The 27,195-nt window shown below is 37.6% G+C and overlaps 3 protein-coding genes and 1 long non-coding RNA gene across 10 annotated transcripts in view; 2 read left to right on the top strand and 2 right to left on the bottom strand.

The window, feature by feature from the left end:
- On the top strand, positions 1-17,430 carry Gcn5 (Gcn5 acetyltransferase). Of its 4 annotated transcripts, none has more exons than XM_076421397.1 (5): positions 1-16; positions 13,842-14,819; positions 14,894-15,454; positions 15,536-16,260; positions 17,068-17,430. In XM_076421397.1, exons 2-5 carry the CDS (start codon positions 13,849-13,851, stop codon positions 17,259-17,261), a joined length of 2,451 nt encoding a protein of 816 aa, XP_076277512.1. In that variant the 5' UTR covers positions 1-16; positions 13,842-13,848; the 3' UTR covers positions 17,262-17,430. The 4 variants fall into 4 exon arrangements, with proteins under 4 accessions (XP_076277512.1, XP_076277511.1, XP_076277509.1 ...); XM_076421396.1 differs by lacking the exon at positions 1-16 and adding an exon at positions 23-43; XM_076421394.1 differs by lacking the exon at positions 1-16 and adding an exon at positions 12,603-13,208.
- Positions 2,767-13,173, bottom strand: LOC143207734 (uncharacterized). Of its 3 annotated transcripts, none has more exons than XR_013008732.1 (5): positions 12,917-13,173; positions 5,326-6,889; positions 4,405-4,495; positions 3,319-4,330; positions 2,767-3,249 (listed from the first exon to the last, which is right to left on the bottom strand). It is a non-coding gene; the product is annotated as an uncharacterized LOC143207734 (long non-coding RNA). The 3 variants fall into 3 exon arrangements; XR_013008731.1 differs by having other exon boundaries at positions 2,768-3,249; positions 3,303-4,330; XR_013008730.1 differs by lacking the exons at positions 2,767-3,249; positions 12,917-13,173 and having other exon boundaries at positions 3,805-4,330; positions 5,326-5,446; positions 5,589-5,891.
- LOC143207708 (actin, clone 403) lies at positions 17,294-23,361 on the top strand. Its single transcript, XM_076421460.1, has 5 exons — positions 17,294-17,430; positions 18,642-18,889; positions 19,319-19,697; positions 20,181-20,416; positions 21,058-23,361. Exons 2-5 carry the CDS (start codon positions 18,764-18,766, stop codon positions 21,445-21,447), a joined length of 1,131 nt encoding a protein of 376 aa, XP_076277575.1. The 5' UTR covers positions 17,294-17,430; positions 18,642-18,763; the 3' UTR covers positions 21,448-23,361.
- Positions 22,963-27,195, bottom strand: part of LOC143207686 (uncharacterized) — a 6,375-nt gene continuing 2,142 nt past the window's right edge. Inside the window, exons 2-4 of one of the 2 annotated variants that reach the window (XM_076421411.1) lie at positions 25,926-26,674; positions 25,602-25,853; positions 22,963-25,483 (exon numbers count right to left, since the gene is read on the bottom strand). In XM_076421411.1, the coding sequence (XP_076277526.1) occupies positions 25,393-25,483; positions 25,602-25,853; positions 25,926-26,674 (1,092 nt within the window). In that variant the 3' untranslated portion in view covers positions 22,963-25,392. The remainder of the gene's footprint in view (positions 25,484-25,601; positions 25,854-25,925; positions 26,675-27,195) is intronic. The other variant, XM_076421412.1, reaches the window with a different exon arrangement.

Here is a 27,195-nt window from a genome sequence, read left to right on the forward strand (position 1 = left end):
CTGATCTAAACAAGAAGTTGCGTATAGAAAATATAACTAGAAAGTATAACCATAAACCAGGGTATCGCCACTCAATGTATTTTTCTGTTAGCACGGAAATCGAACGCCATCTGAATTTCGTGTTATATAACTAACGGGTAAACGCGGGAATTTTAAATCCATACTACCCATTCCTTGCTAATTTATAATTTTTATTTGAAAATAAAACAAATTAAAACATTTTAATACATTTTAAATTCAGTATATTCAATATTGTAACACTTACAAAAAGTATATGTACAATTTTCTACTTATTAATAAATTCAAACCATATTATCAAGCGCGATAACACTGTTTCATTACAAATATTGCAAATTAAACATTATTTACAAACTTTTTCACAATGAGAATACATCAAATGCATATCACAGCAATTAACAATGAACTGGCTCAATAAAAAGCAAAATAATGTATAACACACATCCACACATATCGTATATCTCGTAACACACATCGAGATCGTACAACACACATCGCAACTCGCAGAACATACATCGAGATCGTATAACACGAGATATAAGATGTGTGTTACGAGATGTACGATGTGTGTTACGATATATACGATGTGTGTTACGAGATATAAGATGTGTGTGGATGCGTAACACACATCGTATATATCGTAACACACATCGAGATCGTGTAACACACATCACCCACATCGTATATCTCGTAACACACATCGTGCATCTCGTAACACACATCTTATATCTCGTAACACACATCGTACATCTCGTAACACACATCGCAACTCGCAGAACATACATCGAGATCGTATAACACCAGATATAAGATCTCGATGTATGTTCTGCGAGTTGCGATGTGTGTTACGAGATGTACGATGTGTGTTACGAGATATAAGATGTGTGTTACGAGATGCACGATGTGTGTTACGAGATATACGATGTGGGTGATGTGTGTTACACGATCTCGATGTGTGTTACGATATATACGATGTGTGTTACGCATCCACACACATCTTATATCTCGTAACACACATCGTATATATCGTAACACACATCACACACATCGTACATCTCGTAACACACATCTTATATCTCGTGTTATACGATCTCGATGTATGTTCTGCGAGTTGCGATGTGTGTTACGAGATGTACGATGTGTGTTACGAGATATAAGATGTGTGTTACGAGATGCACGATGTGTGTTACGAGATATACGATGTGGGTGATGTGTGTTACACGATCTCGATGTGTGTTACGATATATACGATGTGTGTTACGCATCCACACACATCTTATATCTCGTAACACACATCGTATATATCGTAACACACATCGTACATCTCGTAACACACATCTTATATCTCGTGTTATACGATCTCGATGTATGTTCTGCGAGTTGCGATGTGTGTTGTACGATCTCGATGTGTGTAACGAGATGTACGATGTGTGTTACGAGATATAAGATGTGTGTTACGAGATATAAGATGTGTGTTACGAGATGTACGATGTGTGTTACGCATCCTCACACATCTTATATCTCGTAACACACATCGTATATATCGTAACACACATCACACACATCGTACATCTCGTAACACACAACACCAGATATAAGATGTGTGTTACGAGATGTACGATGTGTGTGATGTGTGTTACGATATATACGATGTGTGTTACGAGATATAAGATGTGTGAGGATGCGTAACACACATCGTACATCTCGTAACACACATCTTATATCTCGTAACACACATCTTATATCTCGTAACACACATCGTACATCTCGTTACACACATCGAGATCGTACAACACACATCGCAACTCGCAGAACATACATCGAGATCGTATAACACGAGATATAAGATGTGTGTTACGAGATGTACGATGTGTGTTACGATATATACGATGTGTGTTACGAGATATAAGATGTGTGTGGATGCGTAACACACATCGTATATATCGTAACACACATCGAGATCGTGTAACACACATCACCCACATCGTATATCTCGTAACACACATCGTGCATCTCGTAACACACATCTTATATCTCGTAACACACATCGTACATCTCGTAACACACATCGCAACTCGCAGAACATACATCGAGATCGTATAACACGAGATATAAGATGTGTGTTACGAGATGTACGATGTGTGTGATGTGTGTTACGATATATACGATGTGTGTTACGAGATATAAGATGTGTGTGGATGCGTAACACACATCGTATATATCGTAACACACATCGAGATCGTATAACACACATCACACACATCGTATATCTCGTAACACACATCGTACATCTCGTAACACACATCGAGACGTACAACACACATCGCAACTCGCACAACATACATCGAGATCATATAACACGAGATATAAGATGTGTGTTACGAGATGTACGATGTGTGTGATGTGTGTTACGATATATACGATGTGTGTTACGATATATACGATGTGTGTTACGAGATATAAGATGTGTGTGGATGCGTAACACACATCGTATATATCGTAACACACATCGAGATCGTATAACACACATCACACACATCGTATATCTCGTAACACACATCGTACATCTCGTAACACACATCGAGACGTACAACACACATCGCAACTCGCACAACATACATCGAGATCATATAACACGAGATATAAGATGTGTGTTACGAGATGTACGATGTGTGTTACGACATATACGATGTCTGTGATGTGTGTTACGAGATATAAGATGTGTGTGGATGCGTAACACACATCGCATATATCGTAACACACATCGAGATCGTATAACACACATCACACACATTGTATATCTCGTAACACACATCGTACATCTCGTAACACACATCTTATATCTCGTAACACACATCAACATTGTATAACATACATCGCATATCGCAGAACATACATCGAGATCATACAACACACATCGCATATCGCATAACATATCGCATATCGCAGAAAGCGAGGGTCATCTGTCCTTCCTTTGCGCAATCAACGATCGGCTGAGTGGCTAGACTACGACGAAGGACGACGACTGACCACCAAAAGAAGGTCATGGTGATAGTTTGGTGGTCTGTGGCCGGTTTGATTCACCACAGCTTCCTGAATCCTGGTGAAACCATTACAGCTGAAAAGTACCACCACCAAATCGACGAAATGCACAAGAAACTTCAAGGTTTGTGTCCAGCACTGGTCAGCAGAAATGGTCCTATCCTTCTCCACGACAACGCCCGGCCGACCCTTCAAAAGTTGAACGAATTAGGCTACGAAACTATCTTATCCACCATACTCACCAGATCTCTCGCCCACCGATTACCACTTTTTTAAGCATCTCGACAACTTCTTGCGTGAGAAATGCTTCAAATCCCAGAGAGATGCTGAAACGGCATTCAACGAGTTTGTCACCTCCAGGCTCCAGAATTTTATTCGACCGGAATAATAAGATTCTCCAACCTAATACATTGAAACCGTATATTTTTGTTTACAACTGTTTCCCTGATAGCACAACAGACTCCACGGGGAGTGACGAAAACGATTACAGGTAGACTCCACCTGGAACCAGTCCACGCGGAATGCAGCTTTCTGCAGTCCAGCTGGAACGCCACTCTATCCTGGATTCCGCTTCCCCGCAAGATGGCAGCACGGTCGCACTGATTAATGCGGCGAATGCCGTTATACAGGGCAGCGCCGTCGGTAAGGGCAGATCGCACTAATGTGGCAGATGTCGATAAAGTAGATTTCTATTGTACAAATATGTAGCAGTTTCCCTTTTTACCGACAATACTGATTTTTGAATGAATATTCAGTCACATGCAAGGAGAGAAAACGAAAAAAAAATCTGTGCAAAATAAAAATTCTCTGCATCGATTGCAAGAGATGGAAGCTAAGATTAAAATGTCAACATGCAAAAAAAGACAAAGTGTCGTACAAGGGACAAGAAAATTTACTTTTTCTTATTTTTTAATACACCGCAGGGAGTTGGTAAAGACACATGGACAATGACACAAGGAATATATATATAATAAATATTATAATTTTTTATTATTACTATGCTTTATTATTGGACGAACACCTAAATATCTCTTCAGGTTATTGTGATGCAAAAAATATTTGTTACGTAATGTGCACGGTGTGCCAGATATTTGGTCCATTGACACCATGCACATTACGTAACAAATATTTTTTGCATCACAATAACCTGAAGAGATATTTAGGTGTTCGTATTTAAACGGAACACCCTGTATATTGTGATTATTACACGTTGTTGCCTCTGCTTCCCAAAACTTGTGGCCCGTAGCACGTTCTGGCATAGGTGGGATACCTAAAAAATACAAAGAAAATCAGTAATGTACAATATATGCATGTGTGTTGAATGGCATAATTAGATATACGTACCACGTGAAAAATTAGAGGTCTTCCTCTTCCCTGGTTGCCGCAGCTTCCTTCTCCTCCTTCCCTGGATAGCACATTATATTTATCCTCCGTTCTGTAAATTAGATTTTTAATTACACAGTGAGTAAAGGTGAGTATTTAATCTTCTTCGCTTATTGCTCATCTCAACGAATTTTCTAATTTCTGGTGCTACAATTACAAAAGGTCTTCTGACGTTTCTCATCAACTAATATACCTAACTGATTCAAACATTGCAATGATATTTATAAAAAATCGATTAAAGTTGAACTACAAACAAAAGAATGTACTACCAGAAATAAAAAAATTCGATGATGAGAAGCAAGTGAAGAAGATTAAATATTAGGTTGTCCCAAAAGTTCCTTCCGCAATGCCTTTCTTTAATATTGCTAAATAAATATTAGGTTGTCCCAAAAGTTGTTTTTCGATGCATGCACATAATGCAAATTCATATTAAGAAGTACTAAAATATTAACATAAAGATTATCGTATTGTTTGTATTTATTTAGCTACATTAAAGGAACACAATGCGGAAGAAACTTTTGGGTCAACCTAATACTTGCCTTACTGAATTGGTTTAAGCCATCATTTTGCCGATTTAGAATATTGCTAAGCTAATTCTAATCTGAATGGGCCAAAGCTGAATTGTGTTGGATTTGTTTAAAGTGATAAATGATAATAATGATAATGAAAAGAGAGTGATAAAGTGATAAAGAAACAAACAATTTACTATTTTGGACTCTACATTGAAGTGAACATACTCGCCCCGTAGCACCTCATACGTGATGGCAAATGGCACTGTCGCGTGGTGTGCCGACAAGCGTTCTCACGCTTTTCCACGCGAAGATTCTGGGAGACATTTGAGCAAAATGAAACCGATCAACCAATATAAATATGTACAAATACCTTCCGTTCTTCCTTCCTTCCACGTAGTGCACGTAATCCAAGTAATCCACGTAATCACATAATCCAAGCAAGTCAATCTAATAAATAGTCAAATAGTCAAATGCCGCAACGCAGACCGCACCTGCGAATGTAACGTGTAACCACAGAGCGAAGCTATGTAAATATATCTGTGATTGTGTCAAGAAAAACGCTGCATGTCACAATTTCAAAAAATTTCAGTTTATGCATTTATTGAACTTTATAGTGTAGGATTAGGTATTTACCAGAAAAAACGTCACGAAAATCAATTCAAAAGGCTCGAAAAAATAATACAATTTAACCAATGTCCTTGTCAAAGCATTAGTGATCAAAACTTTAAACGACAATATCTCGAAAGTGAAAGTACAATGTGACATGCGGCGGCGTCCTCCTGACAACCACAGATATTACGACCGAGCTAAGCGAACGAGAACTTGCGAACTGTTGAGAGTTGAGAGAATAACTGAAAACTGCTGAAAACTGAACGGCAGTTTCCCCTTCCCTGACGTATCGTCGTATCCGTGAGCGGTGTCGACCGCGCTTGACCGTGTTGGTGCATGTTCGATTGCACGCGCGCTACACACAAACGTACCTCTACCATGTCCGTGTGACTACCTGCTCGACCGAACGCGTCGGCGACGCGTTCCTTCGATTTTCACGTTGCCGAAGTTTCGGAAGCATGAGGCGAAAAGTCGGAATCTGGAGACGGCGCGCATTTGAATCTCGGGCACAGCACGCGGCGCGACGCACATTTTGCTATAACTTTTGATCTAAAAGAGATATCGAAGAGAAATTAGGCCTAATTTTTTTTGAAAAATCGGTTTTAACGATGTAAAAAGAAATATATTTTGTATTTTTTAAATAATGTTTTCGTTGATTCTTAAGGTATAGCCGGAAAAGATGGTCAGAAGTATCCAACCAAATTTGTTTTTAGTCACGTCATGTTCAACAGAAAATTATGAAAAAATTCATGAATATTCTACCGAATAGCATACACTACTGAGATTTTTTTCAAAATTTTTGGTTGCAAAATCGATTTTTAAACAAATCGGAAAACATAAAATTGCCGATTTTATGTATATACATACATCAAAGTCTTCAGTTGACCACATTTATATTGTTACGTTAGTTGTGTCTCATCCTGATTATTAATGTGTATTTTTTCAGATTTTTCGGATTACGGAAACATGTTTTAAAAAATTGAAAACCTCCAAAAATTCCAAGAAAATGCATGTTTTGTATTGAAGTGTTAGAGACTCCAGTTTTATAAGAATTCAGTACTTGGATATTATTGAAGCAACCGTTCTTAATTTTTTAATAATTTTTTAGAGGTTGGGTAGCCGTTAACAAAACAAGTACATATATACGGCTGGGAATCTTCTGGCCCCGAATCGAATCCCGCATCTATAATCGTTTTGTTCGGTAAATACTTATTGCTTCGAGTTTTAATGAAAAGTTTAACCAAAAACATTTTTTAATTGTCTACATTTATTTTCAACTTAAAGAATTGATGCAGTTCGCGCTGTCGACTTTCGCTGTCCACTTTCTGTAATTGAAAAAAAGAAACACAATTTAAGTTATGATTGCGAAGTGCAGAATGGTTTCGAGGTATTCGAAAATACCGCTACAGGTGGTCCCCTGTGTATCTATATCTTCGAGTAACTAATTACAAATTTTGTATCTATTATTCGTGATCCGAAATTTGTATCTAGGAGAAAAATTAAGGGCAGATTCGGAATCAGCGCAAAAAACTCTATAAGAATCATCCAACAGTAATTGTTGAAGAAATTTGGTGTCGCGGAGACTGTAAATCAAATGGGAAACTTTCTTCCAGCAGATCTATTAATGGGTCTATTAACTTTTTCCCGTGTAACATTTTGTTTATTTTCTCGTTTCTTTGTTATAATAAATGGAAGCTTATGTTAATTTGTTGTTCTTCATTCTTTAATAAGCCCCTTTTAATTTCCCATCAGTTTCAACTCCATAAAGTAATAGTTTTCTGTAAAATCCGTATCAATGCCTCCGGATCGGAAACTTTCTGCCAGGGGTTGTATTAATTCGAGTAACTGTAACTTTTTTAATGTTGGACTATATGGATTTGGACTTTTCGTGAGAAGTTGGAGAAATTAGTTTACTGCACGATGTGAAAAGATATGTAGTGGACATGGCGCGTTGGAAAGAGGGACTTTCCGGACGCGGAAATTTCATCCTTCTCAAGTGCGCGCTGTGGACGGTTGCGTTAAGGGTTCGGTCGTAAAAGTGACGATTACCAGAACCCTGACTCAACCGTTGCAATGTCCTTGGCAGCGACGACTTTGAATTGTTTTGGGGAAGGAAACTTTCTCCTTACTCTTGAGGAACGGAGAATTCCTCCCCTTATTTTAACGGTCTTTCTCACGTTGCTAATCCTCCCACCAAAAAGGATTTTTACCAGTGGAAAAAAAGCTTGTGGCACTCGTTGAGAACGCATCGCTCTAGAGTTGCCCGCGCTACGTTAATTTATATCTCTGTACTTTGTTAGTACTCGATAGTCATTAACGTTTATAATCTAGTTTTCTCGTTATTGTTATTATTACTACATCTTGTTTTGTTTTGTTATTGTTACGTGTTATTGTTTTAATAAATATCTATATCGTTGTCTGTTAACCACGCGAAACATCATAGACACTGAATTACCCGTCACCCTAAAGATATTTTTCCAGAAATTGCAGTTGGCCGGAATTGTAGAGAAAATAGGTACTAAATATTGCATTTCACAACTTCTTTATGTGGGGCCTATATTGAAAATTTAAAAGATAGTTATAATAATTAACCATTTGCAGCTGTTTTAATTTCGGAGCTGTTTTAACTCGAAAATGAAACATCTCGTTCTAGGTAGAATAATTTCGTTCTATACGATTCTTTTCATTTGATGGATATGAAATTGATTGTAATACCTCATACAATAATTAAAGGTTTAGTAATTGATTAGCTACCAACATGTTTAACAATGTAAACAATATTTTGCATAATGGGACAGCAATTTTTAGTGGTGATTTCGAGTCACCACTGGAGTGCTAAGGGTTAAAGATGGTAGAAATTGCAGGATATTACAACAATGACAAATATTATAAAGCAGATACGCTAACGTTACCGTTATCGCGTCAGAAGGAATAGCTGCAAGCTGCAAGTACAATTGTATAGAGTATAGAATTTCGGGGAAAACTGGGAAGAGAGGGAGTGTTGCCGGAGGATTAATTATGGCGTGGAAGAACCGACGCGACGGTGCCCGTAAGGATAATCACGGTCGCCTAGAGTGGCCGGACTATGGCAGGGTAAGACGTGGTTTCCCTCGGGTCTCAATTATCCATCGGGCCTTAATTTGTCCGGGCTGTTTGTCTCTCGATCAAGCCGGTTCGTCGAGGTCCTGGTACTGTACTTTGGAAATGAAATGGATGATTATGTGAAAATTTGCTTGTCAAATGAACATTCTGGGAAAAGGTTCAGGTAATTTCGTGCAGAAAATCCAGAGTTGTTTTGGTAACTACCCAGGACTTATTGGCCCTCGCGACGGTCAAAGTAATTGCCCAGTTTTATCGACGTTTTATTACTTCGTCGCGTACCCTGGTATAAAGCAGCGAAAGCAATTTAGATATCGTGAAACGGTTCGAATTTCTTTTCTTGCTGTTCTTGGAAATTCTGAAATTGTCAACTCAGTGGTCGGCACGGATGAGACTTTTCAGGCCGCCTCCTTTCACCGGCCGCACGTCTCGTTCTCCGTAACGGCCTTTATCCTCGAGGCAGCTCAGGCCCGTATCTATCCCAGACCGTGCGAACTGCGTACAAAATTTCTGTTTATGAAACATTAGAAATTACATTTCTTTATACACATATTTTTAGCGTGTCTTTCTTAACATGTATGAATTAAATGAAACGAGGCTTCATTAACTGATCTATTTTTATTGAATGGAGTAGAATTACACTGTCCAACAAATTTCAACTTTTTTTATGTTCCCCAATTACTGTAGGGTCCTTCTTATAGAGTTTTTCGCGCTGATTCCGAATCTGTTTTCAATTTTTTTCCTATACGCACAGTTTTTCAGGAACAAGGCTTTGAAAAAAAAACATATTTTTCAACTTCAAACAAATATTGTGATGTTATTATAAAAGATATTGAATTGTTCTTTCTGGCAAAAGATTCTGTAGACTTTCCCGAATACAGTGATATCCAATATTAATACATTATGATTGATTAAACATGTTTAAACAATGATTAAATACGGAGAGATTTCGTCGCGTCGGCGCACAGTGGAAAATTTGGCCCAGACTCGATTCAAAATCAAAGAACTTTCGATAGAAATGAGGTAGAGCGATGAAATTTTTTTAAAATGAAAGCTGAAACTTTGCAGAATATGGGAAAAATAGGGAAGTTATGGTACGAACGTTTTTTAACCGAGAAAATTCGTTAAACATGTAGAATTTAAAGAAATCGATTTTGCAATATCCTGAGGTCATAGACAAATTTTGAGACCAGATTTGAAATCGGCGTGAAAAAATCTACGGGAAATGATATATAGCAAAAATTTTAAAAAAATTTTCCGCGCGTGGTATTGGAAAAACCACAATTTTCTCGAAATTGTGCAAGTTTAACGAATTTTCTCAACGTTAAAAAACGTTCTTACCATAATCTCCCTATTTTTCCCATATTCTGTAATGTTTCAGCTTTAATTTTTAAAAAATTTCATCGCTCTACCTTATTTCTATCAAAAGTTCTTCGATTTTGTCTCCGATTTGGACGAAAGGTCACACTGTGCGCCGTCTCCAGATTCTGACTTTTCGCCTCATGCTTTCGAAACTTCGGTAACGTGAAAACTCAGCCCGTCCGAGTGCCTGTTCAATTGCTTGCGCGCTACACACAAGCGTACCTCTACTCTGTCTGTGTGAACTACCTGCTCGACTGATCGACGCCGACGCGTTCCTTCGATTTTCACGTTGCCGAAGTTTCGGAAGCATGAGGCGAAAAGTCGGAATCTGGAGGCGGCGCGCATTTGAATCCCGGCACAGCGAGCGACGCGGCGATAACAGAACATACGGACAATAGGACGTCCTTATATTAGGGTATGTATTCGGATAATGGGGGTACGGATACGGGAGTCTCTACTGTATCCAAAGAACAAGTAGACATAATTGAAATCGTAATTCTAATTGCAATATTTTGTAGGACTCAATATAAATAGTACCGTATACTCATCTTTTTTTATCGATGAATATGATCACTAACTAAAATAAATTCCTAATAAGAAAAAAAAATGTTAACAACCCATTAAAAAGTGTTAAAAACGCGACTGAACATGTTGGTGAGAGTCCCATTTGGGGGTGAACGGAACTTTTAAGCTAGTGCTTGAAGCGGACCCTGGGATTCGGCAAGACCGCAGATGTGGCAACCAAACCTTGGGGTTTTCCAGCCATCTGGAAACTATCGAAACGGTGTAGCTTCGAATAATTTTCTGCCAGGGCGGCGAAGACTTCGGTCGCCGTGGCCAAGTGGTGCAATAAACACGGCCAGGTAACCCGACGCGCGTCGGCCAGCCAGACATATCGGCATGAAACCACTAACAAGTTAATTGCAGACCTTGTTTATTTTTCGTAATTGTTTCATGTAAATGACGCTAGCTGCTTCGTGTGGCGTTCTTCCGATTAAAAAAAGACTAATCTCAAGATAGAATTTGGACTGTGGATAGTGGATTTATTCAAAGTCTTCGAATAACGGCACAATCAATTTTCTACCGAAACCGAAATAATACCGGTATTCTTTCGGTTTTTCCAATGCTTAGGTTGTTCCAAATGAAAAAGGAACTACAGGCCACTTAATGTTCCGTCGTAAAACCCTCCGCGCGAAGGAACAAGCGCGAGTCCGAATTCACAGGCGAGGCCGTCATAAAACATTCAGCTAAAGACCTTCCAGATGTACCTCCCAACAAAGTGATTTTTAGCCAGCCGAAAGAAGCACAGCCGATGTAGCCAGATGTATTTGGACCTTTTATACCGTTAAAGTACTAAACTTTATACCGTAGCTACCTGCAACCGAACATACTCCTTGGTTTCAAATTCTTGCTTTAGTTTATTAAAAGGAAGTAGACTCGTTTTCAGGATTGCAAGGGTGCGGGATTCGCCTCTTATTCTCATCTCTCGATAATAATACAAACACGGGGTTTTTCACTAGTCAAAAACGCTAGATAAAAGATCGATCTAGGACACTATCTGCCTCAAAAGTTCTATTTTTTCGTTTACGAGGCGTAATTGGCATTATTCGGCAGCATGTAGCTATGAAAATAGCTTGTATGCTTCCGAATAATGCAAATTACGGTGACGACTAATGCAAATTTCGCCTCGTAAACGGAAAATAGGACTTTTGAGGCAGATAGTGTCCTAGATCGATCTTTTATCTAGCGTTTTTAACTAGTGAGAAACCCCGTGTTTGTATTATTATCGAGAGATGAGAAGAGGCGAATCCCGCACCCTTGCAATCCTGGAAAAAGGCTATACTGGAACTGCAATTACTCGAATTAATATTCGGACGTTCTAAAAAAGACGAGAACTCTTTTAATATTGTACTAAACGATTTGAACTTTTTTGGGGAGCTACAGCAATTAGTTTACTACAGGATGTGAAAAGAAATTTTTTCAAAAATTGCAATTGATCGGAATTGTATGAAAAAATACTAAGAGTTGCAGTTTACAACTTTTTTATGTGGGCCCATATTGAAAAATTGAAAAATACGCTTTGTAGATCTGTGTCGACTAAACATATTTTGAAAATTTCGTCAAAATCGGTTGACGTTGCAATGAGCTACAAACGTTTAAAGATGGTAAAAATCGCAGATTTTCAGCCTACATCGAAGAATTCTTACATCTTTCAAGGCCTGTCGTTTTTTCCCGCATCAACCGATTTCGATGAAACTTTCACAGTGCACATTATTTCCGCAGGCCTACAAAACGTACTTTTTAAATTTTCAATATAGGCCCGCGCGAAAAAGTTGTAAAATGTAACTTTTAGTATTTTCTCTGCAATTCCGACCAAATGCATTTTTTGAAAAAATTTCTTTTCACATCCTGCAGTAAACTAATTGTTCCAGCTCCCCCAAAAAATTCAAATCGTATAGTACAATATTAAAAAAGTTATCATCTTCTTTAGATCGTCCGAATATTAATTCGCGTAACTGTACGTATTAGGGGATAATTAATGTATTACTGGTTTATTGATTTATGTGTAGGTTTACTCTTAATGTAACTGTAAAGAAAATTACGGCGAGGGGGGAAGAACGTAACATTCAATTTGTACATATAGTTTCCATCTCTCTTGCGATCAATGCAGACAATTTTTATTTTGCACAAAGATCCGCAGTCTAGGAAAAATAATATAGATATAATAGAAATAAATAAAATTTAATATTTTTTTATATCGGGTTTATTATTTCGTTTTCATTCAGAATCGGTATTTGGAATTGTCGGTAAAAAGGAAGACTGCTACATATTTGTACAATATGTAGAAATTCATTTCACCGACATTACCAACATTACTGACATAACCTCACCGACGGTGCTGCCCTGTATAACGGCATCCGCCGCTCCACGCAGACTCCACGAGCTGCCTTCCATTTGGACGGAAGAAGCTGCCCTCTAGATGCTGTGACGGCGGTGGACGGCGGACTTTGTTACATCTATGCGCATTTCTGGAAGCCCAGGTGGCATGAACTCCACACTCTTTCTAGATGTACTCCAACCGTTGCTCCGAGCAGCCAATAAGCGGCGTCTGGAACCGTACTGCCCTCCAAATTCAGTCCACGCTCTGGACTGTCCCTGGCAGTTCCAAACTGTGCTATCAGGGTGGCAGTTCCAAACTGTGCTATCAGGGCAGGGTTTACAACGTGCACCAAAATACTGGCATCAATTCCATCTGGCGGACTGTTTGAGAATTACTCCTGCAAGTAGTGACATCTTTATTTCGTGTTATAGTACTAAATTCGTGCTAACAGTTCTCCTATTAGAGTGGCGATACCCTGCCATAAACTAATCACACAGCACAACTCACGATTCGTGGTTCACCGTTCACCCGTTCACCCTGTATAACACTGTATAATCTCTGATAATATTCTCCGATGCGATGCGTTTTAGAATCATGTTCCCTAACCTCTCGCACGAGTTTATAATAATGTAAACAATGATCGAAGATTTGATATCGTAGAAGGAAATATAAAATTTACTTAGTACATTTTCCTTATAATTATACACGGTAAAATTGCTCTTACCGACACTTTACTGTGACAGTATCGTTGTTTATAAATTTTACGTTTACAGTGTATTCCTTTTAACGTAAGTTTGATGCGTTTCTGTATTTTGAAACTGTGTTTGATAAAGACAGATTGTAATATTGTTTCATAGAGACTTCTCTTTCTCTTCGAATCTTTTATGTAGATGTAAAAGCCAAAATTCATTATAACCGTGTAATGATTTTTCTAGCAAAATTATGTCAACCGAAGAAGCGAACCGCAGCACAACGCTACAGCCCATAGAAGAAAATAACCAGTCGGTAACCAGTACATCTCAACATCCTGGAAATAGCAGAGAACCGAGCGCCGTCAGGCCTCAGGAACAAAGTAGCCGGCAAAATAATCTTCAAAGAATACAACAACGAAAGCAGCAAATGTTGAATCTGCCACAAATGAAAAAGATATTGAGGATCGCAACGTACAGCGCGTGTAAAGTCGAGGATTGCAAGTGTATAGGCTGGAAGAACCCCCAACTATTAATTAAACCTCCTAAAACGGATTCGCAACAACCTATCATCAATTTCTTTGATCCCTGCAAAAGTTGCACGCACGTTTTGGAAAATCATGTTTCCCACTTGACCAACCAGTCGGAGGAGGAAATCAACAAATTATTGTGCATGGTAATCGACGCAGATAATATTTTCTTGGGATTACAGAAAGAAGAAGATCCGGACACCAAGAAAGTTTACTTTTATCTGTATAAACTCTTACGGAAATGTATACAGTCTACGACGAAACCTACGATAGAAGGTCCTCTGGGGCAACCGCCCTTCGAGAGACCGAGCATAGCGAAAGCGGTAATGAATTTTGTAGCTTACAAATACGGACATTTGCCGCAGAGAGACATGCAAGCGATGTGCGACATGGCCAAGATGTTTTTGCATTGTTTAAATCACTGGAACTTTGACCCACTAAGCGCCAGAAGAGGCACGATCAGCGTGGAGGATGCTCCCGCTTACAAAATTAACCATACACGTTGGTTGGTTTTCTGTCACATACCGGCGTTCTGTGACTCTTTACCACACTACGATACATCTTTGGTATTCGGTCGAACGTTCGTTCAAGCTATCTTCAAGCCAGTTTCGAGACAACTATTAGACAAATGTCATAGTGAACGGGATAAATTGGCACCTGAGAAGAGAGTAATAGTCCTGACGCATTTTCCCAAGTATGTACAAACATATTTTTCTGTTTCTTCTGTTAGTTTAGTAGTAAAAATATACTCCTACGTACTGTTTTCAGATTTCTCTCGATGTTGGAAGCAGAAATTTACTCCGACAATTCGCCGATCTGGGATCCCGATTTCAAACAAGTGCCTCCTACTTATTTACAAACCGCATTAGAATCGAAACCGAATCAAGGAAGACGAACCGGTGAATTTGAAAAGGTTACAGTTACTCCGAACGAGAAAGATAATTACACGACGATTAATATAAGTCCTGGTATAAAGAAGATTCACGAGAAACGATCGCATTCCGAAGGACGTGCGGACGTAAAAAGAAGAAGAAACGAAGAGATTTTCGAAGATTTACCGGAAGAAACTGTAGCTGAAATCGTAGCGACTATTAACGATCCGAATTACATGTGCGGACCCGATGCGGTGTTTCCACCGAATGTTCCCCGCGATGAAACTGCCAAGATCGAGGAGAGTAGAAAGATTATTGAATTTCACGTTGTGGGGAACAGTTTAACGCAGCCGGTGTCCAAGCAAACTATGCTCTGGCTGATCGGATTGCACAATGTGTTTAGTCATCAATTGCCTAGAATGCCGAAAGAGTACATATCTCAATTAGTTTTCGATCCGTAAGTGGCTTGAAGAATATTTCGAATGACTTTACGCTTGTTTATAGGATATAGACTATCCTAATAATCTTCTGTTTCTAGAAAGCATAAAACACTAGCTTTGATAAAAGATGGTCGACCGATCGGCGGTATTTGTTTCCGAATGTTTCCTACCCAGGGGTTTACAGAGATAGTGTTCTGTGCTGTTACGAGTCAAGAACAAGTAAAAGGCTACGGTACGCATTTGATGAACATGCTGAAAGATTACCACATCAAAAATAATATATTGCATTTCCTCACGTTCGCTGATGAATTTGCCATCGGGTACTTCAAAAAGCAAGGTTTCAGTAAAGATATTAAGATACCGCGATCGATGCATCAAGGATATATCAAGGATTACGAAGGTGCCACGTTAATGCACTGCGAGTTAAACGCTAAGATCGTGTATACCGAGTTCACAGCTGTTATAAGGAAGCAAAAAGAAATTATTAAGAAGCTGATTCATCAAAGACAGCAGGAGATACAGAAGGTTCATCCTGGCTTGACATGCTTCAAAGAAGGTGTCAGAGGAATTCCTGTCGAATCGATTCCTGGTATTCGTGAAACCGGTTGGAAAAGTTACGCTCAGACGAGAACGAGGGGTGTAGCTAAAGGGACTCAAGGGCCGGAGCCAATGGAAGCATGCTTGGACATTACCGATTCTTTGTATAACGCGTTGAAAAACGTTTTGAACAGTGTGAAAAATCATAGTACAGCGTGGCCATTCTTAAAACCCGTGGACAAGAACGACGTGCCAGATTATTACGATCACATCAAATATCCCATGGGTGTGTAAACGCAGCGATATTCGAACAGTTTGATTAAAGTAATAGTCGAGGGAGTAGACGAGTTTTTCCAGGATTGCAAGTGTGCGGGATGCGCCTTCTTATTTTTCGATGATGCAAAGATGGGGTTTTTTTCAGTAGTCGAAAACGATCGCCCCCTAAAGTCATACTTTTAAATTTACGAGACGTAATTTGCTCGGCTCTACAACGCCATCTCTGTACTACGATATGGAGTAACGAATAAACCAATAACCAACTATTAAAATTATTTAAATACCGATTGGAATAAAAGATACATAACTTTTATTCGTTATTCGAAGGTTCGAATAAAAAAGTATCTTTCATTCGACTTTTATTTAAATAATTTTGTATTCATCGAATACATTCTCGGCGAATACAAGATAATTTAAATAAAAGTCGAATAAAAGAAACTTTTGTATTCAAACCTTCGAATAACGAATATTTTTTCGTATTTTTCGAATTTTATTCGTTATTCGAAATTTGTATTTAAATACAATTTTTGCCCAACTCTGGTCGCAGCCTTATGAAAATAGCTCAGCTGTATGCTTCCGAATAATGCAAATTACGCCTCGCGAACGTAAAAATAGGACTTTTGAGGGCGACTGCGGCCTTGATTGATCTTTAATCTACCGCTTTTGGCTACTGAAAAATCCCAACTTTGCATTATCGAGAAACGAGAAGGCGCATCCTGCACCCTTGCAATCCTGGAAATGAGAGTCTACGAGGTGTAATATATTATATCATAGAAAACCTAATCCAGACCTACAATTGACTCTTGTGTTTTTTTAGATCTGAAGACGATGTCCGATCGATTAAAGGCGCGATATTACGTGACAAGAAGATTATTTATCGCCGATATGACTCGAATTTTCACTAATTGTCGTTTGTACAATAGTCCCGACACCGAATATTATCGATGCGCTAACGCTCTAGAAAAATACTTTCAAACGAGAATGAAAGAGATCGGCCTCTGGGATAAATGAAGGTTGTCGCGCAAGGAAGAAATCCCTTGTTCGAAAAGTGTTATCGAGTTTTGTATATACATAAGTTTACTTGTAAATATATACGCAGAAAAGTAAAACAGTAAATTACGATAGAAGATACAAAAGAAATGGATAAGGAAGAATGGAAAAATATTTATTTATTCATCTCGTAAGTAAAATCTTCGATTTTTCACTAACACTTCGAAAGAGTAGACGGTTCTATACGTGCATGTATTTTGCACTCTAAGAAATTGTTGGAAATAGGATACGCAGCAAATTAAGTCTAAACTAGGTACTTCGTTTCACGGCCTAATTATAAGCATTAGTCGAACAGTTAATTAAGAAATGTAATACACCGATTATAACGAGTCTCTTGGCCAGTGTTCATTCTCTGGAACAGTGATTTCTTAAAATGCGTTAATTCTGGGAGGCTTGGTGCGCCCCGAAACATTTATTTTCTGTAAATATGTATGTAAGCAGTGTAACTTACATAATTAAAATATAACTGCAAACACACATTCGAACTCGAAGAAAACGTTGATACATTTTGTTCTTCAATCTTTTCAAATATCGAAGAAGAATCTTCGATGATGTCCGAGGCTTCACTAGAAAATAAAAATCTGCGGTCGTGGTAATAAATAAGATGAAAGATACAAGATTTAACATTTCGATAGCGAACATTTTCACTCGAAATTTCCCATAATAAATAAACCATTTTGTTTTCCGATACTTATCTCGATAACATCTTATAGCAGAGATTACATTTCGTAACTCGAACAAATTCATTCGTGTTCAGTGAACTCTAAAGCTGGTTTTCACTTTCTATAATAAGCGATCCTGCTTATTACAAGATCTTAAATATAAGCAAAGAATGCCAACGTGTATTCTTTCAGTTGCTTGTTAGGAGAATCTCGCAGAAACCAAAGAGACAAGGAAATAATTTTATGCTCTACTTCATATACAAACTCTGTGCCTAATTGGCATATATTAAAAACCAATTAAACTCTCTTATAAGGTATTCGTCTTGGCTTCTGTATTAGACACGATATTAGTACAGTTATATACGTTGGTACAGGTTTGAAGAATTTACTCAACTTTGAAATCAATCTCTTCTTTGTCTAGCATGTAGAACAAGCGTGATATAAAGAGTACCGATAGAACTTCCCTACCTTGCTGAGGAATTTCTAAAAGATTTGTTAGAAATTATAAACGTTTACAAACAACAATGATAATAGTAACGATTTTCTGCATTATATCTTAAGCTTAAATCAATTTACCGGACTATAAGCAATGGTATAAAGTATAAAGCCACGAGTGTGCACAGGTAGACTAATTGTTGAAGAGGGGGAGTCGATATAAAGCAGCTCCATTCTTTCACAGAAACAATATCAGAGAAGTCGACGCGCCGTTAAGATAGTACAAAATCTATTAGTCTTTAATCTTCTTACTTTATCCTTTATTCTTCTTACGCGTAAGAAGAAATTATACAACTACATTTTACAATGTGCGACGACGATGTGGCTGCTTTAGTAGTCGATAATGGATCGGGAATGTGCAAAGCAGGATTTGCAGGAGACGATGCTCCACGAGCAGTGTTCCCTTCCATTGTGGGAAGGCCACGATACCAGGTATATATATATTGTTTATTCTTGCTTTTTAAAATGATCAATAGTCTTTAAATAACTTTCTTGTAATGTTACTTGATTTTAAAAATACTTGTTTTCGACCATGGTAAATAATGTTCGCTCGACTAATTTACTAATCGTACACGGACAAACATTCAGAGGAAATTCAAATAAAATTCTGACGAAACATTCATTTTTAACACTAACCGTACCGAGCGTGAAATGTTGGACGTTATTTCATAAAATGACAAGCCTGAATTTATTTCGATTTCTCGCGCTTGAATGAAGAAATTCATTTAATTCATTTAATAATTTCTAACGGAAACATCATCATTTTAATCTCGATAATTATGAAACAAAAAATATAAAACCGGTCATTTGACCGGTTGTGATGTGATTTAATGTAATAATAACCATTTGCGAATAATTCAGGGTATCATGGTTGGTATGGGGCAAAAAGACAGTTACGTGGGAGACGAAGCTCAAAGCAAGCGGGGCGTTTTAACAGTAAAATATCCAATCGAGCATGGCATCGTGACAAATTGGGATGACATGGAAAAAATATGGCATCATACGTTTTACAACGAATTACGAATCGCTCCCGAAGAACATCCTGTACTTTTGACGGAAGCCCCTTTAAACCCAAAAGCTAATCGGGAAAAGATGACGCAAATCATGTTCGAGACATTTAATTCGCCGGCTATGTACGTTGCTATACAAGCGGTTTTGTCGCTTTACGCTTCAGGACGCACTACCGGTATCGTGTTGGACAGCGGTGATGGAGTTTCGCACACGGTGCCGATTTATGAGGGTATTGAACATTTTGTTTACGTATACATGGTGTCCCACGTAACACTTTTCACGATTTTTCAAATACTACACAAAAGTTGATCGGTTTTCGATTGGCTATATACGTTGCAATAAAGAAAAGTTCGAAACTTTTTTCTGATTATTGTCAAGGCCACCTTTAGTTTTTTAAATGGCACTTCAAGGTCATCCGTAGGTCATGGTATATATACTATATGTACTAGGTCGTTGAATTCGTCTTGATATGGGCTATAATACTGTCAAGTCAAAAAGAAAATTCGAACTTTTTTTTTAAACTGATCAACTTTTGTTCGAAATATTTTTTTGTCAGATTATCGCAAGTATACTTGAAAAATCGTGAAAAGTGTTACGTGGACCACTGTATATTTACATATACATACACACATTTATATATTTTCAATTTTCGTATGTCTCCAGTCTATATCTATTGAGATAAAGATACATATATATGTTTCCCTTTATTCAGGATACGCGTTACCGCACGCAATTTTACGTATGGATTTAGCTGGCCGCGATTTAACGGATTACCTTATGAAAATTTTGACCGAAAGAGGGTATTCTTTCACAACGACAGCGGAACGTGAAATTGTCCGAGACATCAAAGAAAAATTGTGCTACGTTGCTTTAGATTTTCAACAAGAAATGGCTACAGCTGCCGGCTCGAGCGCCCTGGAAAAGAGCTACGAACTACCCGATGGCCAGGTACAACCATTCAATTATATTATTGTATATAACAATTTTCAATTTTTTTAGACAAATTTTAAGAAAGTGATATGAAATAAAATCCTACTTTGTAGATCCAAAACAAATAAAAATTTTACTAAAATTCCATCGAATTTTATATTCTAGCATTTTTTGAAAATTTTTATAAGCCATAAATGCGTGGAGATCCGCAGTCTATGGTGGTACAACCGAGCAGGGGGTGATACTACATGTAAAAATAAGTCGAAAGAAAGGATAACACTTTTTAGTTTAACGCTAAGTTTTCGAGAAAATCGAGTTTGAAAATGCAGCGAATACGCACGTGCTATTGCATAGGAATCGTCTGACGCGTCTGACCCATAGACTTTCTACAAGTCTATGGTCTGACCATGATTACCCAATTCTACTTTGTGCACATACTAAAGCACGCGAACCTGGCGGAACTTTAACTCGATTTTCTCGAAAACGAAAAAATGTTAGTCCCTTTTTTCGACTTACTTTTACATGTAGTATCACCCCCTGCTCGGTTTTACCATCCGGCCAAAACTAAGGGTGTTAACTTCTCAGATCAGCATATTCGGTAAAAATGATTGCAATAAAAGTAGCAGGGAGAGACAGGATTAAAAAAATATTAATTGCAGGTGATCACGATCGGTAACGAACGTTTCCGATGTCCAGAAGCAATGTTCCAGCCAAGTTTCTTGGGTATGGAATCGTGTGGAATACACGAGACGACTTACAATTCAATCATGAAATGCGACGTCGACATACGTAAAGATTTGTACGCCAACTCGGTGTTGTCGGGCGGTACCACGATGTATCCAGGTATAGCGGACAGGATGCAAAAGGAAATAACGGCATTGGCACCGTCTACGATGAAGATTAAGATAATCGCTCCCCCGGAAAGGAAGTACTCGGTCTGGATCGGTGGCTCGATCTTGGCCAGCTTGAGTACCTTCCAGCAAATGTGGATCTCGAAACAAGAGTACGATGAATCGGGGCCGTCCATTGTACATAGAAAGTGTTTCTAATTTATCCCCACTCCCTATACTATGTTCTCCCACGAAATTAAACTTATATGCCTATCACGGTTCATCGGTTCCGGTTTCTACAAAAAATTTCGCTATTCTGTACGAAATAATCTTATTTATTCAGTATCCCATATTCCTAAAATGTAAATTGTATTTATACATAATTCGACCGCGGATCTGTATGCAAAATAAAAATTGTCTGCATCGATTGCAAGAAATAGAAATTAAATCGAATGTTAGAAATTATATATATATTGACATCTTCAATTGTTAAAATTTTTCAACAATTGTTGAATTTCATCTTCTCAATTTTGCTGTAAATGCATAAAGACGCTCAGTCTATACATAATACAGAACATTTCGTAAGCGTGTAGCTGAATTCGTCGAAATCGTTTAGTCGTATTAAAAACTTTTGTTGCGTTCAAACATTTCATTTGTTTCCTTTTGTTAAATGCTTCCACGACTCCTGTTTGTTTTCGTATTCTATATTATGAAAGCGATTTTCTCTTTTCCGCGTTCGATTCACCAGTCAAGTATACGAAATATCCTGTATACGCGGAACCAATAATAATATATGTATATTATGTCTCGATTCGATTAATTTCAAAACATATATGTATACGATTATTTATATTTGTGCACGCGCATACGCGCCTGCGAGTGAGCACGCGCGCACGTACACAAAATCGAAGATATATGTATAAACATATATACATACAGTAAATCCTCTACAAACGCGGAAGTCTCGGGGAGGTTCGTTTGCAAAATTCGTAGACAGACACTATATATGTATATCTTTTTGAGCTTCAAAGGCCGAGCCGAACGTAGAGAAGGACAGCGCGTGTAAAGAGAGACCGCGCGCAGCCGAAGCGACAAGCGACTGAGACTCTCTCCTTCTTTCCCATACACTCTGTCCTTTCTTGCGCCCGAAACATTCATACATTGTGAGGAAGCGCGGGCCTTTGAACTGTGCCGGCGACTGCGATTCTCCGCATCGCATTACTTTAATAGTGGTTCACACTGAGCCGAGATCAGATTACTACAGTGGAGGGGATAGTTTTTTTGAGTTTATCGTGTACAGCCTTTTTGCGTTTATAGAGCATTTTACTGTATACATATATGTTCGTACACATATGCATCTACCTATGTATGCATGTACGTATATATACATATATGTATGTGTAATAAATATGTATATATATACAGATTTTCAAATTTCGTATAAAAAGACTACCTATAAAAATCAATGGAAAAGTTACAGTTTGAGTAAAAAAGGAATTTAATACAACAGAAAACTGTTCAACAAATATTGGTAAAAATATGTGCCACTTATTTTTGTAACGTGAAGAAAGGTAGGACCGTTTTAATGCGTATGTGTGTATATATATCTATGCCCGCACACGCACATATAATATACACACATAGATATTGTATATGTATGCAGTAAATCGGTAGTGCCTAATCGATGTATATGTATATTATATCTACATCGAATAAAACAGGAACACAAAACTATAACATTTAACTGGAAAGATGTTCCTTTATTTACAAATTCTAATCACTATATTCACCGTGTCGCAACGTCGAGCATATCAGTTCATGAAATTCTGATACTTCTCATGGACGGTTAAATCGAGTACCTCGTCAGTTGTCACGTAGTATATAAAATAAAGTAATACAACTAAATGTAGCAGATGAATAGTTTGAAATTAGTACCTTCATCGAAATACGTGCAAAGAATCAGAGAATTAAATGCAACGGTAAAATTTACAAAAAGAGAGAAAGAATCATGAAAGACATTACATGTATATATGTATATACGTATGGATGTATGTACGTGTATGTGTGTATAACTTCAACATTCGTGACTCCTGAGAATTTGTCGGTATGATAATATATCATCTTTACAAAACAGATGTTAAACAAACAAACAATGCGGAAGCGGTCAACTCGGATCGTTGAAATAAATTTCAAATAAGTTAGAAAAACGATAACGTTCGAATAAAAAGGAATTATAAAAATTTATTAAACTTCCATTTGCCGTGCATCTTTTTTCTACTTGGACGTCGTAACCCCTTTTCCTTCGTAATATTCCGTATATGTATATATATATAAAAGAATAAAATAGTACAAGTAACGAGATACATATAGTCTCCTATATATAAATGGTTTATGATGTCATCATGGCCGACGTATATACGTCGTTTTGCATTACTTGTTTTCACTTATTTATCAAGAGCTATGTGTTCCCTTAACTGTAATACTTATCATTTAACATATTCGCGGACCATTGTAATTAGCCAAATTTGTTGCACAGAGCGGTCGTCTGAACTCGTATTCTGAACCGAAATAATTATACTCAGAATTCGAGTTAAAAAAATATATATACTTAGTGTTCCAAGTCTCGCCCGAAATTTACCACAGTCTAAAATATTATACTATCGTACACATGCAATCTTTACACGTTGCGACCTTTTATCATATTATACACAAGTACTTGTACAATAAATATACATTTCTTTTGTTTATATGCACATTTGCGCGACAAAAAGTGGATGATCAATTTGTTCGTTCGTGTCGATCGAATGCAGAAAACGTTCGTCCGGTTCAACCATCGTAGAATTATTTGAAAATTTCGAACAGATATGGATATCGCGTTTTCGCGACTCCGAGACACTTTACAACAAGTTTTCCTTTTCTCGATGCACTTTTCATATTTCAGGAAGACAATGGTTATGTTTATGAATGTTTTTTTAAACCTACCATAGATAGTTAGACAATTTATGTTTATTATACTACAAAAATGGTCCACAAAGGGTGCAACATAGCTGAGATAATTTACCGGATGGACGCACGAGAGATACTTATCGACATAAATCGCAATGTAAAGATTCTAGATACTTCAAAATCATATTGAATCGAAGAATTTGCCCTCTTTACACTAATGTTCTCTGAAACGTTTGGATACATATATATAGTCTATCTTGAAATTGGTTTGATATTAAATAAGATTTGCAAAAAATCTAATTCAATATGGTTTTGAACTTTTTAGGATCTATTCTATCAACTATATATTTTTCACCGTTCCAAGAGTATTCTAGTCCTTAGCAATAAATATGTAATACAATAAATACATTTGTACCATTGGTACTTTTTGGAAATAGTTGTGGGACAATTCCATAGGTACGAATTTTGTCCTTGACCATCGATTCAAGAGCAAAGAAAAGGGGTTACGAAGAATCCTAGATGAATTGTATCGTTTCGCGTTCGCATACGCAACAGATATTATATTTTCGAATTACTATCTCACTATTTGCAATGCGCGTTTCCAATTAAATCGAAATATGAATTTCAATTGAAAATTTATGCGGTCAATTGCAAAACACAATACGTTTAATCTGAACGTGTATAAGTTTTATGACGATGGATGACGATGAACGACGATGATGACGATGGTGATAATGACGAGATGATGATTATTATTATTATAATTTGTACGTTTCCGATTGAGATTTCAGACATAAATAATAAATACTAATTAAAATCGAATAAATGAGTAACGTACGTTTTTTTCATGAAATTGCGACAGTACATATAGTTGTACGAATAAAATAAATCTCCCGACTGATTTAAACGGAACGAATCGCAAAATCAGTATACAAACAGTAAATAAACGGTTTACCGGCAATTATGAAGAAAATAAAAAGGTTACCACCTTTACCTAGGTACTTCTAAATACCTAGGCAGGTACTCCTATCAGTTATAGTTATCTTTCCTGAATTATATTTTAAAAAAGGTAATAAAAATATCTTTGGTGCCCCTATTTCGAGTAGTATAAAGAATATGATGTTAGAAAAGAGAAAAAACGGAAGTATAAGGGAGCAAGTCTATAAGAAAGATTAAAAATTATAAGACAAAGGTAGTCGAGTCTGTTGTCGTAAAAGTTTATCTCCTAGTAGCTTTTCTTCTACCTGTTGATCGTTTTGGACGCCGACTAGTTGATCGTGGCATGTTTGACCAAGGTAAAGAAAATTCGCTGGAATCGTAAAATTCATTGTGATTAACTAGATGCGGTCTACTAAAAGGTGTAGGGCGGAATCGATCGACGAATGTACGAATAAATGAATAAATGAATGAATACGTTTTCTATTTACCTTGGAGTAAAACTAGGAATAGGAGCACCAAATGCGGTAATAGGTAATTGGGCATCCACTTGAAGACTTTGTATTTGTTCTACGTCAGGCCATAACGACGACACTGCTTCTTCCTCGACTGCGGAGGGACAGGGCCCTGTATGATTTGTATTGTAACAGGTAGCTTGATGATTTTGACGTTCTTGTCTCTGTTTCAGCTTTTCTATGTGCCTTTGTTCTCTATAACAACAAATCGTTTTCGCGTAATGCGCGCTACGATATAATATTCTAATAAGCATAAAAAATTATGAAATTATTATTTCCAACGATCACTGGAATACAAACCTTATCCTCTGTACGTCCCATCTTTTTCTTCTCCTTTCGTCGTTCTCCAACTTTAAATGCCTCTTGTTAAAAATTTCGTCGTCTAAATTTTCAGTTCCCTCCATCGTGTAACAGCTCGTATATATTTTCACTCTCCAATTCGGTACTTCCAGAGAGGTATCGCATTCCACTGGACTAGCTTCCTTTAAACTTAACGTATAATTAGCATCTCCGACGGCTGTATAATAATGTTCCTCCGTTGTAAGAAAGGACTGCTTCTTTGCCAACAGCTTGCCCTTTCTATCCACTTTTCTACTGGTTTCGTGAGTCGACGCCTTGTCCTGTACCGTCGAAGAAGTGTCATTGCTGATCGTAGACGAACACGAAATGCCTCTCTTCCTTTTGCTCCCGCCGGATAATGGTATCGGATCCGATCTCCTCTTTTTTCTCTCTTCCCATTCTAATCTAATATCGCTACTACTTTCTATTTTTGTCTCGAGTTTGCCTTGATTATCGTTCGGTTCTTGTTTAACAGTTGTTATTCCGCCGCTAGTATTCAAGCGTATTTTAAAGCTTTCGTTATACTGAGAATTATTGTTCTCTGCCTGTACGGTCCTATGAATCTCACTGGTCGATGGCACATTTACGGAATTGATGTTTGGAGGAGAACACGCTCCGATGTGCTCCGATGTAATGGAATTTTCATTATTTTCAGATCTCAATTTTTGTAAGTTCACACGTCTGTCCATACGTTCTAAACGTAGTTTAAGCTATAACATAAATATTCACTCGTTAGCAAAACTAAATAAAGCTTTGACAGTGTTACTAGTCGCATTGTCCTGACTTCTAAAGGATAGATAATATATATATACATATATATATGTATATATGTTTTAACTTTACGTCTGAATAACGTTCGAAAGAAGAACGTCAAGCGTTGCAAAACTACACAAGTGATTGCTTAGAAAGAACGTATAATTAAATAGTACACCGTGTTCCATCGTATTTCTGAAATAATGTAGCAACAACAACTGAACCTAACAAAGCAGAATCGTAGGATAACTTGGCGGATCAAGTTCGTTCTCATATTTAACTCTAACGCGAGTGTTCGAAGATAAACAATCGCATAAATTATATAGTGTTCGATCGAACATCTTTATTTACTGTCAACAAACGACAAGTCGGTCGTATTCTGGTTTCTTTCCGAATTCCAGGCATTATTGTTTCCACGAATTAATCACACGTATGCATAGCAAGACAAAACGGCAACGATAATGATGCGTTCGAGCGA

Source organism: Lasioglossum baleicum, chromosome 4 (genome assembly GCF_051020765.1).
Source record: "Lasioglossum baleicum chromosome 4, iyLasBale1, whole genome shotgun sequence".
NCBI classification, from domain to species: Eukaryota; Metazoa; Arthropoda; class Insecta; order Hymenoptera; family Halictidae; genus Lasioglossum; species Lasioglossum baleicum.

Bases quoted from the DNA above. Each gene is read 5' to 3' on its own strand.
- Gcn5 (XM_076421394.1), top strand. From the start codon at position 13,045: ATGCGCATTTCTGGAAGCCCAGGTGGCATGAACTCCACACTCTTTCTA. The intron at 13,209-13,841 runs GTGGCAGTTCCA...TGATTTTTCTAG, and splicing joins TTCCAAACTGTGCTATCAGG to CAAAATTATGTCAACCGAAG. The intron at 14,820-14,893 runs GTATGTACAAAC...TACTGTTTTCAG, and splicing joins GTCCTGACGCATTTTCCCAA to ATTTCTCTCGATGTTGGAAG.
- LOC143207708 (XM_076421460.1), top strand. From the start codon at position 18,764: ATGTGCGACGACGATGTGGCTGCTTTAGTAGTCGATAATGGATCGGGA. The intron at 18,890-19,318 runs GTATATATATAT...CGAATAATTCAG, and splicing joins TGGGAAGGCCACGATACCAG to GGTATCATGGTTGGTATGGG. The intron at 20,417-21,057 runs GTACAACCATTC...TATTAATTGCAG, and splicing joins ACGAACTACCCGATGGCCAG to GTGATCACGATCGGTAACGA.